Genomic DNA, 16,337 nt, shown 5'->3' with positions numbered 1-16,337 from the left:
ATGACGTGCAGTAGCTTATCGTTAAGCATAGACAAGGCGCGGGCGCCCTCATGCACGTGCGCCTCGCGATTTTGGCTTAATCCCCCAAGCCATCTCGCTATTTTCATGCCGGTTCGGGCTTCTAAGTTAGTAAGTGACCGTGACGCGTCTCTCTCCCAAAAGCCTGAGCGTGGGAGGGAAACATCTTAGCTAGTGCTTTGGCAAGACCCGTCCCAAATTTGTTTGCTCGGCCCATTAGTATTTGTGCTCGGGCTTAACAGACTTCTCGGGAACGGTTTGTCTTGTCTCGGGAGGGAGGGATTAAGCAACACTGGAATTGGGGCAAACGTTAGTGAAGGAGCGTCTTGGCGGCACTTGGTTCATAAAAAGGTTACGTATATCTAGCTATCAACCCACGACTCTAGATACCCTCAAATTTCAATTAGAAAAATGATATGACACCCATTGAAGGAAATTTCCCACGATTGACTTCAGTTTATGGCGTTTAAAACCTGGGGCGCTCACCGATGTGTGTAGAGTAGAGACAGCCATACCCTCCGATTCTAGCTAGGCATTGACAACGATTTGAATTTTGATATCTGAGGTGCGATTATCCTCAGATTCTTATGCGCTAGTTGTGACCAATAGGGCGTAAGGGCGGAAATCATTTCCATCGGAACTCGTGCCGAATTCCTATTGACCAAGACTATTGATGAGTTTCCCGTATGTAATCCGATCGATCTCGAGGCTGAGAACTAAGGACTATATGGATGTCTTTGGCTCTTAAGCTTTGTTAAGAGTGATAATTGAACTGGGTCATATGCTATCACTCGACGCGATAAAATGAGACAAGCTGGATGTTTGTTTGATTGATTACTTCATTGTATAGACAAGCTGGATGTTAAATTCAACGTCACAAAGTTAGCATTCTGAAACTGGCACCAATAGAATCATATGCGCACCACTTATCAAACACATGTCAAATATGATATGATACCTAGTTTTCATATCACAAAGTCGGAGTTGCAGTGACCGTGACCTACTCGCCAAAAAATAAAGTCTGGCGGTGAAATAAGTACCGTTGCAACGCAGCCATTCGGCCAGGTACTTAATTCACCCCCAGACTTTGTTTTTTGGCGAGTAGTGTGATCCACACGAAGACGAACACCTTTGTATCCCTGCCTTGAGTATAGGGCCGAATATCGCCACTCAATTATATTGAAACCTCGCCTTGGGGGACCTCGTGAAGAGTCGTGGTTGGACCAGAGTCGGATAGGAGTCGGAGTTGGAGTCTAGTGCAGCGGTGATGGGATACCTAGTTGGGTTCTATCGTTAGTTAATGATCTGTTGTATATATGTAAGTAGATATGTAGAGTACATACAGCTAGTGCCTTAACTGTGGGGCTTTCCTCGGTTTATTGATTTGCCCGGATTAATTCCGACGAAAAAGATGCAAGGAGCTAGGAGCAAAGGACAAGTTTGGGATTCAATGATTGGGTTGATAGAGTACTCTCGGTACGTCCATGTAGGGTACTTTCCCGCATTTTTATCACGACCTGTCACCCCCGAGAAATAAACTTATGCATTCATCCGCACGTACCTTCCCGCGCCCATAATCCGTGAGAAAATAATCTAGAGCCTCTTTATGTGTGGTCCACCAGGCATTGACCACGAGGCCCCTACCTCGAGGGAGCTTAAGGCATGGGGGTCCACAAGGCGAGCATATTCGAGGCGAACTCTCCTGCTCGTCTCGAGCTGCTCGAGGTTTAGGTAATCATAGTATTAGTGGCATGTATTCAGTGGGATTGATATTTCCGATATCGAACATTCTAGCTCTACTCTAGTACAGTGCATGCGCAGATAATTACTATAGTTTCAACAGCAAAAGACAACTTTGATAGGTCTAAATATATTAATTATCTGCTTCGAGCAGCTCGAGCACATAGAGGCATCACCTCTGCTTGCATGAGAAAGCAAAGGTATGAGGCACCTCGAGCAGCCTCGTGGACCACATTAGGCCCCGGCCCCGGCCCTCATACACTGGTATACGCTTGCAATTTATGGTGCAATAGGGTGATATCTCATGTCTAAATGTGATTGTACCTACATGTAGTTTCGATGTTCCGATGACAGGTCATATTGATACGCTCTTCTCTATATAGCTCTCAAGTAAATTCTGTTCTAAGCTAGCATGTTCATAGACATTAATATTAATAACCTACCATTCAGCAGACAAAAGCAACAGATGGGTTGAACCAATTTTTACGCATCATAGATATATGAGTTCAAGTCGATTTCACAAGAAGGTTCACCAATATGCACTCTTCACGCGAATTTCTAAGCGGAGTATTGTCATTTTTTGATTTCGGCAAGCTGATTTCTGCTTTCACAAAAAAGGGTATCGCAGGTTCACTCAACATGTGCTAAAGCCATCTTTCTTTAGCTGGGAAGCCGGATTTAGCGTACAGTTCCCCCGAGAGGCATCATCGTAGCATACAGTAGGTCGACTATATTAATGTAAAAAAAAAAAGAACAAAGTAAGAAAAACGCTCTTGATTCTAGTTCTGCCCATTTAAGCGGCAGTGGTTTTCTCCTTGGGAAGAGGAGTGAAGCGGAGGTATGGCTTGACAATGCGGAAGTCAGGGAAGAGCTCCTTGGCGAGCTCGTTGCTGACGCCGGGGTGAACAATGACATCATCACCAGGGACCCAGTTGATGGGGGTGGTGATACTATGCCATGTCAGTAAGTGATATTTCATGATTTAACTGGTGAATATGGGCTCTTACCGGTGCTTGTCACCAGTCTGGAGAGAGTCAACAATTCTCAAGACCTCGGCGGCGTTACGGCCGGTAGATGCAGGGTAGGAGAGAATGGTACGGATAGTCTTCTTGGGGTCAATAATGAAGACAGAGCGGATGGTGAAGGCAATGCCCTTAGAGTCGACGTTGGTGGTGTCCTGGTGGTCGATCCTGTTTGGAAAGATAATTAGCAACATGGATGTTAAAATTTGGTACGAATAGGGTAAAAGCTTACATATCATAGGCCCATGAGATCTTGCGGTCCTTGTCACCAATAATAGGGAACTTGAGGGTGGAGCCAGAGATCTCATCGATATCCTTGATCCACTCGCCGTGGGACTGGATGGTGTTTGCTGAGAGACCAATGAGCTTGACGCCGCGCTTGCTGAACTCGGGCTCGAGCTTTGCGAAAGCACCCAACTCAGTGGTGCAGACGGGAGTGAAGTCTTCAAAGATATTAGTAAATAATATGAGGTATGAAGTATGATTGGAATAGACATACCCTCGGGGTGAGAGAAGAAAACGACCCAGTTGTCGCCAATGAAATCGTGGAACTTGATGTTACCCTATTGCAAAAGAAGTTTAGTTAAAGCTGAAGATGTCAACTAAGGAAAAACAGAAAACTAACGTTGGTGGTCTCAGCCTCGAAATCAGGAGCAATGCTTCCAAGACGGAGACTGTGTTGGTAATAGATAGTTAGTGGATTTGATTTAGATAGATCTTTCACGAGAAGGAGAGCTTAAACATACGGAGCAGCACGTTCTTCAGCCATTTGTTTGAGTAAGTTAATTGGAGATGAGTGGATGATGTTTGTAAAGAAATGATGCGAGAAGTGCAAGTGATAAAGGAAAGGGTGGATTATAAAGAGGGGCAGAGAAAAAAAAACTTCCCCCACTATATTAACTTTCTGCCCCGCCATCGCGCACGCAATACACTGTTTGGATGGTTCGAACATGTCATGCTTGGAACCAGTGTGCCGGGAAATCGCATCATCAGGGACTCTGTTTATTGGCTGGTTTAGACGTTCTTGCATCCTTTTAAAGAGCCGCACGTTACTTGTTTGGGCCAAACGGCGATATATCACCAAGAACAGACTGTTTTAGACCTTTCCGGCTACAAAAAGACAAATTTGCCACATTATAAATAAATGTATATAGCTTGGCTACGCAGATCTCATATTCTTTAGTCCTCGCACTCCCACCTCACAACAAATTGAGTTCAGCATTCAAGTTCTTTCTTTCAGGGGCTTATTTGAGTTCCTTATCATCGACAACTCTATTTCACTAATCTCAAAGTTCGAAAACCTAATGGATGCTCTGACATATTCTTATCATAAGCTCTTGCACTCCATGTCTATTCAACTACCGTCCTCCGCATGTACCGCAGCGTCATCCATTGGGTTTTTCTTCAGAAGTTTCTGTCGGAGTTATGCGTCCTACCCGCACATGTACATAACATAGCGTTTTTAGCGTCCTATTCGCGCCCCACTCCTGAAATCCGAACTCCAATTGCCGATGATAGTCAAGAGATAGCCGAGTAGCTCAAAAATGCTTCTGGAAGGTGTCCGCGAAAAAATAAAAAAATAAAAAAAGACAAGGGCTCTGCAATCCTTCATAACTCGTGCCCTCTTTCCTTCTACAGTTGTGCTAAGAGCTTCTTCAGTATTTCTTTGGTTTCTTTGACTTAGCGAAGAAAACCGTGGTCAATCGTCTTTCAACAATGACGCAGGATACACTCCCTCAAAGGTCTTCAGAAATTGTTCAACACGCCCATCACACAAACTACCCAGCAGTTGAAAATAACTTCGAGCCCGAGCTTTCAAAATCTGGACAGCAGTCTTCACAGACGTCAACAAACACCGTGCAGAAGACATATAGGTATCTTGAATGGAGCACACTGCCCAGCGATATTTACCCATTTCCCGAGAGGCTTCCAGCCTCAGTGATGAAGCAGACCGACCCTTTCACATGGAAAAAAGAGCATAAGAGCATGATATTGGCATTGGCTTGTTTTTCAACAGGGATGACGGCGTACGCTGCAGGGGCTTATACAAGTGGAATTAGCCAGATGTCAGAGGAATGGGGAGTTGGCAGGACTGCATTGTTGGTTGGAGTGACTACATATACGACAGGCTTTGCAATTGCACCGCTATTTCTAGCACCTTTGTCAGAGGTACGGCTTTTCTTACGAGACAAACATTTTACACTATATGTAGCAGTCAGAGGGGTTTTCAGTGACGAACATGAGAATGAAAACTCGTATTGAAGCTTGAAATTGATATGAACGGCTGTTTTTACGTTTCTTCAACATTAAACCTGACCCTGGAATGATGTACTGATAATATACTTTAGGTGTACGGAAGAAGACAAGTTTTTCTATGGACATTCGGATTATTCAACAGTCAGTTGCCCCTTCCTTGATAGCCAAATTCTGGGTTTCTGACACGGAAGTTGCAGTATGCCACCTTTCATCTGCACTTTGTCATAGCTATCCAGGTATGCTGGTAGCGCGTTTCTTTCTAGGTGTTGGCGGATCTACATTCAGCACGATGGTAGGTGGAATTATCTCAGATATTTATCACGCACCAGATCGTGGTCTTCCCATGAGTTTGTTTTCGACTTGTGGGTTGGCCTTTACTGGCGTAGGACCTCTAGTTAGCGGTTTCGTGAATGACAACCTTTCATGGCGATGGATTCACTGGATACAATTGATACTTAATGGTATTGCTATGCCGATCGCCTATTTTGTCCTCAAAGAGACTAGAGGGAGTGTCCTACTCAGTCGTAGAGCAAGAGCGTTGAATCGTTGGCTAGATGAAAACGAGGAGTCGGAGGAAGGACAAAAGGAGTTGGAAAAAGCCGGGGGAATGAGAGTTAGATGGAAAGTACTCGCAGACGAAGAAAGAGAGAGCATGGCAATAGTAATATCAGTTTCATTAACTCGGCCCTTCCGCTTGCTTTTTACCGAGTCAGTGGTTTTCTGGTTTAGTATGTGGGTGTCATTTGCTTGGGCACTTTTATTCCTGTAAGTTTCTTTTGTTCAACCTTGCTTATATCATGAAGCGTTGAGAATTGATACCTAATGTTGTGTGGTCAAAGATTCCTCCAAGGTGTTCCTCTAGTCTTCAAAGAGAACCACGGATTCGATACTTCACAGACTGGAATGGTTTTCATCGGTAAGTCAAAATACATTTCGCAGCAAGCTTATCATATCTTTGATTAGATCCAGCTAACATTTGGTTACCAGCAATGATTGTTGGTACTCTTATCGCACTTGGCCTTAATACATTGATAGAATACTTCACAAAGAAATATTTTCTGGCAGGAAATGCCCAACCAGATCCTGAATGGAGATTGTATTCTAGCTGCATTATCGGATGTTGTCTCCCGATTGGAATGTTTTGGTTTGGTTGGACATCATTTTCATCGCAACATTGGATCCTCCCAAGCATGGGAGTTGGATGTGCCACGATTGGGATATATGCCATCTATCTCGCTGTATTCAATTACCTTGCAGACGTATACCACCGCTACTCTAGCAGTGCAATTGCTGCTCAAAGTTTTTGTATTCACCCCATACAAACATCTACTTGAAAGGAGAACTAACAATAGATCTCAGGTCGTAATATGCTTGCCGGATGTTTCCCCTTGGTTACGAACGCAATGTTTCATCGTATGACCTTTGCAGGGGCCTCAAGTTTTCTTGGGGGAGTTGCGGCATTGTTAACAATTGTGCCATGGGTCTTGGTATTCTTCGGAACTAGGATTAGAGCACGGAGTGCGTTTGCTAAGGTGTGTATAACTGTCCCGTTTATCTTGGAATTATTGGCTGATTCAATAAATAGGAAATCATGGCAATTTAAAGGACCCTAGCACGATCGATATATCATCATGGCTTGTAAGCAATTTATAGACCGTTCGAATTGCTTTCACAAGTCATGTAAGACTTTGAAGTTACTATTTTTAGGAGAAGACGGGATATTAAAGACATGCCGGTTTCAACGCCTTGATGTCTAAGTTACGCCTAAGCTGGGTTACTACGGTGATTATTGGATAGTTAATTTAGAATGAAGTAGTCATTCAAGGAGGGATAATTATAAACTTATGGATACTAAGTAATACGGAGAAGAGATGGTATAATGTTTTTATAATGATTAAACGCAGATTTCTTCAGAGGCATTAAGCTGAGAAGTTTTTGAGAGGAGTAGATCGGAAGCGTGTGCACATATGAAGACGTCTCTCCTTGTTTTTCAAGGAATTCTAATTGCGGGGAAATCACATGAAACCTGGGGTACTGTGCATAGATCTTATCAGCATTTGTAACTACACCATTTCCAAACCCCGAACTTGTGGCAAAAAGCATCCTGGCTTTTAAAAACCACGTCCTCTACAGACATCTGTGTTGCTCGAGCTTCGCAAATAGGAAATAGGAACAGAGCGCTTAATGTCTATTCTTTCTTTTGTATGCGCCAAGGAAGCTACTGTAATACAAGCTGTCAGTTGCTAGGTCACTTGCCACAGTTTCTTAAATAGCCCCAGACCAACTGCGCGAGTATTGATTGATTGATTGATAATTCATTAATTGAACCGCACGAGTACGTATATAAATCCAGCCCAGAGATACTTTCATATCTAGAGTATTTTTAACAGCTGAGTACATATAGTTAAACGGTTGACCTAAACTACGTACCCATCGAATTGCCGCAGGAGCTTTTAATCACAGAATATCACTCGCATAACAACTGCGCGACTATTGACCGCAAGCCACAACGTGGTATCTCAATTTATAAATACAACTACATCTGCCTAACATATCAAGCTATATATGTGTTGCAAGGGTTGCAAGATTTTCATAAAGTAATAATCTAGAGGCGCTAGAAAAACCTCACATGGAAGCTAGAAAGTGCCCGAGCCCTCAAAATGAAAGGAAACCAAGCGGCACAAGACAAGTCTTGTCGAGATTTTGTCTCAGGCTACTAAACAAAACAACGAATGGCTGTACTGGGGTAATAAAAAATAATACAGAACGTGAACTATCCGGTCATGAGAGTTTTCGAAAATGCGAGTGATACCCCATGCTCCAAAATCAGCTACAAATCTATGTGCATGTACTAGCATAAATATTACTCTAAACAGATTTATTTGTTAAAGCTAGGCGCTGACTCGGTCACTCTTTCAATTATCTGAAAAACGCTATAAGCTTAGAGGTTTTGCGTGTCACACAGGTAGCCTATATATGGCCAGGTATTGCCAATTTCAAGACGCTTCTTTGAAGTTGCCAAAAGGTTGGTTCTATATATGTTTGAGTGATTAACATTAATGAATAATTGTGAAGGATTCTGGGAGTACACATATGCTTCCCTAAACGTTAAAGCCAAAAATGAATAATCTTTTTGGAATTAGTCCAAAGAGAGTCTTCCAGTGCCGCTTCCGAAACGAAGTAAGATATCTAATATATCCAAATACATTTACAGTTGACGCGTTACTTTCTCAGAAAGCAACAGCGTGGAGCTTCAGTCTGGATAGGGCGCCCTCTGATCATTCCGCGGTAGCATACATGTATGTATGGTCACCACCCAACTGGGTGCCCAAACTCGATTCAAATACTCAGCACAACGTATCTTGGATGTGTTATAAAATAACAAACCATTCTATGATCCATCATGTGTTGGCTGGTTATCGGAGTTGTGTTATACGTTAAATCGTACTCGGATTATCAAAAACACACAGTGATGAAAATCAACATGGAATTTTCACACCTGTGGAGACATCGGGATTAGTTTATCAAATCGGGGTATACATAAAAAGAACTATAACGTACCACGTGTATGTGCCTTGATGGCATGAACTTACTTGTACCTGTCCTCTAGATCTATCAATACAAATCCATCATCTGTGAAGCTATTAGGACCGCTAAAGTCTGAGTTATCTCATGTCTAGAACTCTGGTGTTGCATGTTGAGGTGAGTCTATTATATTAGGTAATTAGATGGAGGGGAAAACCATTCGATCTGTATGCGAATGAGTGGATCTACTGTAGAAGAGACAGATATACGGAAGAGAAGCATGTACGCACGTCAGCAGTGCACTAGCCCTTGATCATGAGCACTGATTGGTGCAATGGGTTAGGGTTACTATATTCCCTTGTCCCATAGGATAAGGGTTGTTTTTACAAATATGATAGGTTATTTACGACCTCTCCTCATCAACAATTAAGCTCCACGTGCAGGAGAATAGATTGCAATCTTAGAATTAAGCAGCTTCTCCTTCCCTCATCCAGTGAGGGAGGCTAAGCAATGCTGATGAAATCTCGACAATTTAATTCTTTGATCTAAGTCAGGGCACGGAACCGACCAAGCCCACTCTATTTGAGACAGCTCTTGACGCTGCGCTGCCCCTAACCTTGGAAGTTCACCCGTTACTGAATATCTGAACCACATCGCGGATTCGGCCTGATATCAACCGGAGATGTATCGTAGCTTGGCGAGGAATCACCAGATTTACTCAGCGTTCAATAATCATTATTCTACTGCATCGAGCCCAGATTGCAGTTCAGCAAGAGGCCAATTCAGTGAAGCCGGCGCTTGACAAGGTTCGGGGCTCACATCCCCGCAACGTTTACGTTCGTTATCTGGGGGTTTGAAGTAGATTTCAACCCACGATACCCCACCGGATTACTCGAAATGGAATCCAGACCGAGTTCCTTCTGAGACGTTGGTGTTTTGTGGGGTTTGTGGGGGTGCTACCCATGTGCATGTGCAACGCACGGCACCCATGTGACGTAGATGCGCTAAGAGACAAGCGAGTGCAAGCTAATATCTAACGGAATTCAAACCGTTTTGTGAAAACCAAGTCGAGACTTCTGTTCGAAAGTTTTTTTCAAATTGGAGCATTCCATAATTTTAGACCTAGGTTTCGAGGGCCGTAGTTGAATACATATGTACCTACATACTGCCTATGATTTGTTAGATAAACGTGTGGATGCCAATTATAGAAGGAGGACTTTGCAGGAAACGATGGTAAAGCTGTAGCACAAGATTCTGCAGATGATTTATGTATCAGGTCATTCCGTGGATTTTGAATTACTTTCACCGGACATACTACGTTTTGGGCGCCAATAGCTTCCACTTACTTTTTGAGAGAAGACCCAAGGACACGATTCCTCCACGCTATCTATTATTTTAATCCCCTCCTTGTCTGAGCTGCCGGGTGTTCCACGGCAATTGGCTTCTTAGAAACCTAGCGCAATCAATTTCTCCTCTTTTACATAAATACTCATCAAATAGCCCCCCTCTATACAAGCCGAGTTCGCACACAGTCACCCATCAGCTATCATAACATCGAATTCAAAAGCTTTTGCTGAACTACACCCTATACACTCTCGCAAATCCATTCAAGAGACACAATGAGCTATAGTACTCGTATCACCCCACACTTTATGCGAGCTCTCAGGCAGAATGGAACGATAGCTTCGCGGAGACCACTCCTCTTCAATGCTACCACAACTGTCAGATCATTCTCGGTCTCTGCCAAATTCATGAGGGGTCCACCAAAGGCTCCTGCTCAAGAAGCCGACAACCTGCGAACCGGGAATGAGGCACCCACTTTCCTCGGTACACAAAAACGTCTTCCTGAATTCAATCTGGTCGATAGAGTTGTGCTTGTTTCTGGTGGAGCTCGTGGCCTGGGATTGGCACAGTCAGAAGCTCTTCTTGAAGCTGGGGCTAAAGGTTTAAACTTAGATCACCATCTAAACTTCGTTTTGAATTACTAATGCTGATTTATATTCTAACCATAGTCTATGCACTCGACAGACTCGAAAAACCGAGCCCTGAGTTCTACCACGTTCAAGCCAAAGCTCAGAAAGAACTTGGAACATCATTACACTACCACCAAATCGATGTTCGTGACGAAGTCAATCTCAACAAAACAATTGAGAAAATTGGGAAGGAGAATGGTCGGTTAGATGGGCTGATCGCAGCAGCTGGTATCCAGGAAGAGATTACTGCTTTCGACTATAATGCGGCAGATTTCAACAGGATGTTGGAGGTCAATGTCACTGGTGTATTCCTTACGGCTCAAGCAGCTGCCAAACAAATGGTCAAGTTTGGAAATGGAGGTAGCATTGTCATGATCGCTTCAATGTCAGGCACAATTGCGAATAAGGTAGGGAGCCGCCTTTGGGTTTTCCGGCTTTGTAGATACTAACTCAGAAATCAATCAGGGACTTGCTTGCCCTGCCTACAACACCTCTAAGTCGGCTGTTCTTCAATTGGCCCGCAACCTGGCCGCCGAATGGGGCACCCATGGAATCAGGGTAAACACAATCTCTCCTGGATATATTCTAACAGGGATGGTGGAGAAACTCTTCGTAAAGTTTCCGGAGAGGAAAGCGGAGTGGTCAACGCAGAACATGCTAGGAAGACTCAGTCAACCTAAGGAATATCGGTAAGAAACGTCTCCTACACGCCTTCCAATAATTGCTGCTGACAATTTTATTTCACTCTTCAGAGGGGCGGCAGTCTTTTTACTTAGTGATGCGAGCACGTTCATGACTGGTGCAGATCTTATCATGGATGGAGGACACCACTCTTGGTAATAACGCAATGGGAATCAGAACGATTATTATTTTCATTGGGCTTGGCGCGCATAACGTGGAATTTTTGGTGTTTGAAGTCGGTTAAATTAGCATTCTGGAATATTTCAATTGATTTATTAAAAAAAAAAAAATGCGGATCGAAGCTATGTACTTGGCGGTGTACGTTGCGTTAACCACTAGTACACTAGTACGCCAATTCAATCGAGGTTTCACATCTTACATAGGATCTCTCCTGCGGAGAAGCTGGTGGTTCGGGATGCAAGGGTTCTCCACTTCTGACCCGATGCTTAAGCTTAACCATTGACTGTGACTCGAGTGCAACATGCATCACTGTCCAGGCGGAATTTTACCTTCAGGCTTCAGAGGTAGTTCGATTTAATAACCTTTATTGTAGGGTGAAAGTAGAGAGCATATATCTAGACTCTATCGGAGTGGAGTACTACTGATACACATATGTGATTCAATTGATGATCTAGCTATGTGTGTACAGGTCTATCCCTTAAACCGTCAGGCCGAATTGAAATGGCAGCTGTTAACCACATTCAGTAAACATGATGGATTGAACGCTGGTTTCAGTCATACCCTCACACCACCTGCTTATCAGATACATGGTAGATCGTACTAGATATCTTCACTTGCAGAGTTCAATCCATCATGTTTACTGAATGTGGTTAACAGCTGCCATTTCAATTCGGCCTGACGGTTTAAGGGATAACGACTTATTCTGCCTCACGATTCCTTCTAGTAGAGGGACCCGAATCGCGGTTTACCCATTCTACTCTAGTAACAATCCTATGGCCGGCTTTTTTTTTTTTTTTTTTTGTAGTGTTCAAGTAGAGTACTTAGGTAGAGTACTAGTATCTTCCTGACGTTTTTGAACTGGGCCATTATTGCATACACCCAAAATCATGGCATGCAATATCAGTCGCGTCCACAAACGTCAGGAAAATACGAGTAATCTAAACTCGAGTAACCATATACATATGAAGTCCATACTGGCGGCTATTGGGAAAAATCCCCAAAGGACACTAGTAACGTGCCAAGTGAGATTTCATGACTGGCCATGGTGATTCTCGGATTTCCGTATCTAGAAACTGAGACCTACGAAGTCTGTACTACTCCATATGACTGTCTCATCCCTTCTATAATTAGATATCTGCTCTATCTACCTATGCGGTTCATCAAGATAAATCATTCTCTGCGCTACAGTTAGGTAGAGTAACCTGTATCACATTGTTGTGTGGCACAGATACGCTGGAATACCACTTACCCGTTGGTCAAGATGACCAAGAGTTACGCCTTGGGTCTGTCGGATTGAGGCTCAACACTCATTTGACCAATCTAAAGCCCAGTATTCCCAGTCCAGTTCGATTCGTTATTCCTAAGATTTTGCGGTATCTCAGCTTGAGATATCAATTCAACCTAGCCTTCTCCATAGAGTGAGCGGAGATTCAAAGTGCAAAAAAGTCATCTAACCTGTTTTATCCATGGATTCCTTTTCTTTTCTCTGACGCATGGCATATACGGAAGGATAACCTGTTCCCCCAACCAGTGAAGCATCTAATCGAGCATGGATCAGTACCTACATGTATGTACATTGAGAGACACGCGAGCGGACTCTTTTCAACTGCTAGTCAATTGAGCCAGCTAGCTATCCAGGCTGTTAGTTAATACAAAATCCCCGAATGTTCAGCTAGTAGTCAGTACTCGAGACGCCAGGTGTGGTACAATATGTAGATAAGCCAGACTTCACCTGTTTCCGGTCTACTGGTAAGCCTCCCCATTGGTAGACGCCAATAAGAATAGATCTAACGTCACACTAGTTTCCAATACGCAAATTACGAGGACGACGTGTGTATGTACATGTATGTACATACAGAAACAGAACTCACAGATAACCAAACCAAAATGTAGCGCGGACAGATCTAGAGGTGTGTTACTATGGCCGTTGTTTTCTCCAGAGCTCTTCTTGTTCCAGCCTGGGTTGTTTATCTAGTGTATGTGGACCCAATATACGCTCACAATATTATAGCGAATCACAAAAAGGTATGTTACCTTGCATTTCCCCATGCATCATGATTCTTCTAACGGCGCCTAACCCGCGTGGAACGGAACATACCTATATAATGCGGGCTTTTGTTGATTGATGAGCTTGCCTTTGGTCCACTAGGCGTGACCAACCAATCAGACTCAAAGAAGCACATAACTGATATGATTCTTTAGCCGACCGTCCTTTGGAGGGGACGTTTATTTACAGCTATTCTCTTATCAAATTATAATACTAGGAGCCGTTTTGTTTCAGCTGAAATTCGATGTTGGGTCACAGTCCACAATGTAAAGGAGGTGGGCCATTCGCCAATATGCAGCATTGTAGGGCATGTCGCACAAATGATCCGTTTTGGCGTAACTGTGGGGAATTAAGGCACTCGTGGAATTCAGCTTGGATAAGGAGTTCCAGCGAGGTTAATGATGATGCGCACGCCTATAACGTACTTATGAGTAATAATGGTTAGTTGAGTATGGTAGTTTTCTACCTATGAAAATGTCTTTGCTTGAAGAGAACGCAGCCCTTTCGGTGTTTTTATCGCCCGAGTAAGTGGTTGCCGCGATTTGCTAGAAAAATCAGATCAAGCAGCACCGTGACCAATTGATTGCAATGTTTTGCTACTATTCAGCTGAGGGTGTTCAACTGAAGGTGAAATTGCCTGGTTGTCTGTGCATGACCCTAAGACTCACTGGAAGCGTATCAAATCCATTATTCGGATTTGCTGGGGTTTACAATATTGCACTACCACAATTAGCTACCCAGGGGAGTTTTCGTGAAGGCACATACCAAATTCCATAATATTGTTCAGTATGAGTATTTGTTTATTAACTGATTTCCCAAAAGTTTCGGGAATAGTATGTACTACAGCCTCCTGGAGGAACTACTCAAATCATTACCCCGCTAGCTACGGCTTCGCAACTTTTGTTCCCAACCTTTTCAGGAATCCTGGCGCCAGCTTAAAATCCTTCTCAATCCTTTCGGGACTCCAACCTTTCTCATCCCTCAGCGACAGTATCTGTAATATCGTACTCGTATCTGCCATCGTGCGGTTTCCACCTGCATTTGTCGTCTCTGTCTCGCTCGCCTGCCGGCTATCGAACATCGATCGGCGCGACAGTGTCCGAAGATCATTAGAGCTCTAGATTACCGCCGCCACGCCAGTAAGAATTATCCTCCCAAGTTCCAATATAACCACAAGAACAACGCCATACCTCCGAGTTCAAAGCCACGTTTCTCGCTGGATCTGGGATCGTCTGCTGCTGCTGCACTGACCCTACAGCCCGTAGCATATTTGCAAAGTCGGGGTCCTGAGCATCCTGTCGAATCGCTACATATGCCACGTAATCAATTAACTCCATATTGTAGCTTTAGCTTCTTTTAAAACCCTACCATCGTCTTTGGTGGAACTAGCATATGTCTCTGGGTGTACTGAGGGTCCTTTGCCGACTGAGATTGAAGACGGGCCCGTTGAAGTAGTGGTCTGTGACGAGGGGAGGTCGGGGATACGAGTGGGATATTTTCGAGCGCAAGCTGGTGCTGCTGCTTTCGTTATTTTTGAGGCTTTGGAGCCCATTGTGGATGTCGAATTGATCTGATGGTTGGTCTTGAGAATTATAGGTATCCAGCAGCCAGACCAGGGCACATGAAGACGTCATGGATGAAGTAGGGTAACATGAGGCAAATATTACCCGCTCTGATGGAGCACTGTTAGGGTGTAGACAGAGATTTAACACTTGGCATTGATATTTTAGGTTCAGGTTCGTTTTGAGGTGCTGGTGGTCTTTCAATTTGAGTATCAGATACTTTAGAACTATGGATTATAATGTCATCTTGGTGACTTACAAACATGATTCAGTGGTGTAGTGGTATCACGGGCGCTTGCCATCTAACGATAGTTTGCGCCCGACCCGGGTTCGATTCCCGGCTGATTCATCTTTTCATCTTTTTTATTTTCTTCCTCTAAAGCCTTTCAAAGGCGTTCTTGCACTTTACATGCAGTCCAGGGCGTTTAATTCTGACGATGTTATCAAGATGCAGGCGTGCCGTTTTGTCGAGTGATATCCTATGATTATCTACGAGCGGAATTGGATAGCACGGGCCACTACTTCACACTCTAATAAGTTGGCTATAAGCATATTTTAATGCCTTTTTAAGACTTTAGTAAGCGTTTTTACTCCTTGTAATATCTCTTTTTTCCTCTTTATTACCGATAAAACCCTTCATAAACAGACAGATACGATTCCCCTATACGTCGAAGTAATTCATTGGACTCCCGGATCCAGCATAAACCTATTTTTTTTTCTTTCAATCCAAGTACGAAGGCACTGTCCCAGTTTCTTCAAATACTAAACCAGGGATTCTCTAGATCTATGTGTAGTATGTTAGCCCTGTACTACAGCATCTTTTGTGGTACGATTCCGGAACCTCTAAACCCGGTATGCTAGAGCATAGAAATGGAGATGAAACTCGCCGAGTCTTTTGGTGGCTTTTTCTCGGACCAGGTTTAAAATTCCCGGGACCGTCATGTCGTTATCGCTAGGGAATGCAGGGGTGGATTGTTGATGCCTAGATGCCTGCCTGCTCCTCTTGGCAGTAGCCTCATTATGTGAAAATTCTATTTTCACAGCAGTTGGCCGGTTGGCGCAATGGTAGCGCGTGGTCCTCCTATGAGGTTCAGACCGAGGTTGAGGGTTCGAGTCCCTTGCTGGTCGTTCTTTTTTGCAGATTCTTTTTTGGAAACAGTGCGAATCTAATCATCTGTTCAGAAAGACAGTAAATTCCAGGTGTCCAATAGTGAAAGCAGATAAATTTGGATCTTGGGTGCAACCACTCGCTTCCATAACGATTGAATTCATGGTCTCTCACTCGGTGGGTACTGGTGTCGCTAGACCAACCGGACAACTGCTAAGCCCCGTT

The 16,337-nt window shown here is 43.7% G+C and overlaps 4 protein-coding genes across 4 annotated transcripts; 2 read left to right on the top strand and 2 right to left on the bottom strand.

Annotated features, from left to right (window-relative positions):
* Positions 1 to 2,551: 2,551 nt before the first annotated feature.
* H6S33_012182 (uncharacterized protein) lies at positions 2,552 to 3,549 on the bottom strand (the record flags this gene model as incomplete). Its single annotated transcript, XM_044843565.1, has 6 exons — positions 2,552 to 2,708; positions 2,766 to 2,948; positions 3,013 to 3,223; positions 3,280 to 3,343; positions 3,406 to 3,454; positions 3,527 to 3,549. The coding sequence occupies 6 exons, from the start codon at positions 3,547 to 3,549 to the stop codon at positions 2,552 to 2,554; spliced, it is 687 nt and encodes a 228-aa protein (XP_044695850.1).
* A 947-nt stretch (positions 3,550 to 4,496) lies between these two features.
* On the top strand, positions 4,497 to 6,639 carry H6S33_012181 (uncharacterized protein; the record flags this gene model as incomplete). The annotated part of the gene is made up of 5 exons (XM_044843564.1): positions 4,497 to 4,879; positions 5,129 to 5,177; positions 5,234 to 5,272; positions 6,389 to 6,568; positions 6,622 to 6,639. 5 exons carry the CDS (start codon positions 4,497 to 4,499, stop codon positions 6,637 to 6,639), a joined length of 669 nt encoding a protein of 222 aa, XP_044695849.1.
* A 3,541-nt stretch (positions 6,640 to 10,180) lies between these two features.
* On the top strand, positions 10,181 to 11,374 carry H6S33_012180 (uncharacterized protein; the record flags this gene model as incomplete). Its single annotated transcript, XM_044843563.1, has 4 exons — positions 10,181 to 10,505; positions 10,574 to 10,941; positions 11,000 to 11,223; positions 11,287 to 11,374. The coding sequence occupies 4 exons, from the start codon at positions 10,181 to 10,183 to the stop codon at positions 11,372 to 11,374; spliced, it is 1,005 nt and encodes a 334-aa protein (XP_044695848.1).
* A 2,951-nt stretch (positions 11,375 to 14,325) lies between these two features.
* Positions 14,326 to 14,994, bottom strand: H6S33_012179 (uncharacterized protein; the record flags this gene model as incomplete). Its single annotated transcript, XM_044843561.1, has 3 exons — positions 14,326 to 14,559; positions 14,633 to 14,748; positions 14,811 to 14,994. 3 exons carry the CDS (start codon positions 14,992 to 14,994, stop codon positions 14,326 to 14,328), a joined length of 534 nt encoding a protein of 177 aa, XP_044695847.1.
* Between the last annotated feature and the right edge of the window lie 1,343 nt (positions 14,995 to 16,337).

This window comes from Morchella sextelata, assembly GCF_020137385.1.
Source record: "Morchella sextelata strain SCLS chromosome Unknown scls_7, whole genome shotgun sequence".
Taxonomy (NCBI): Eukaryota; Fungi; Ascomycota; class Pezizomycetes; order Pezizales; family Morchellaceae; genus Morchella; species Morchella sextelata.
This window is presented reverse-complemented; position numbering and strand designations above follow the sequence as displayed.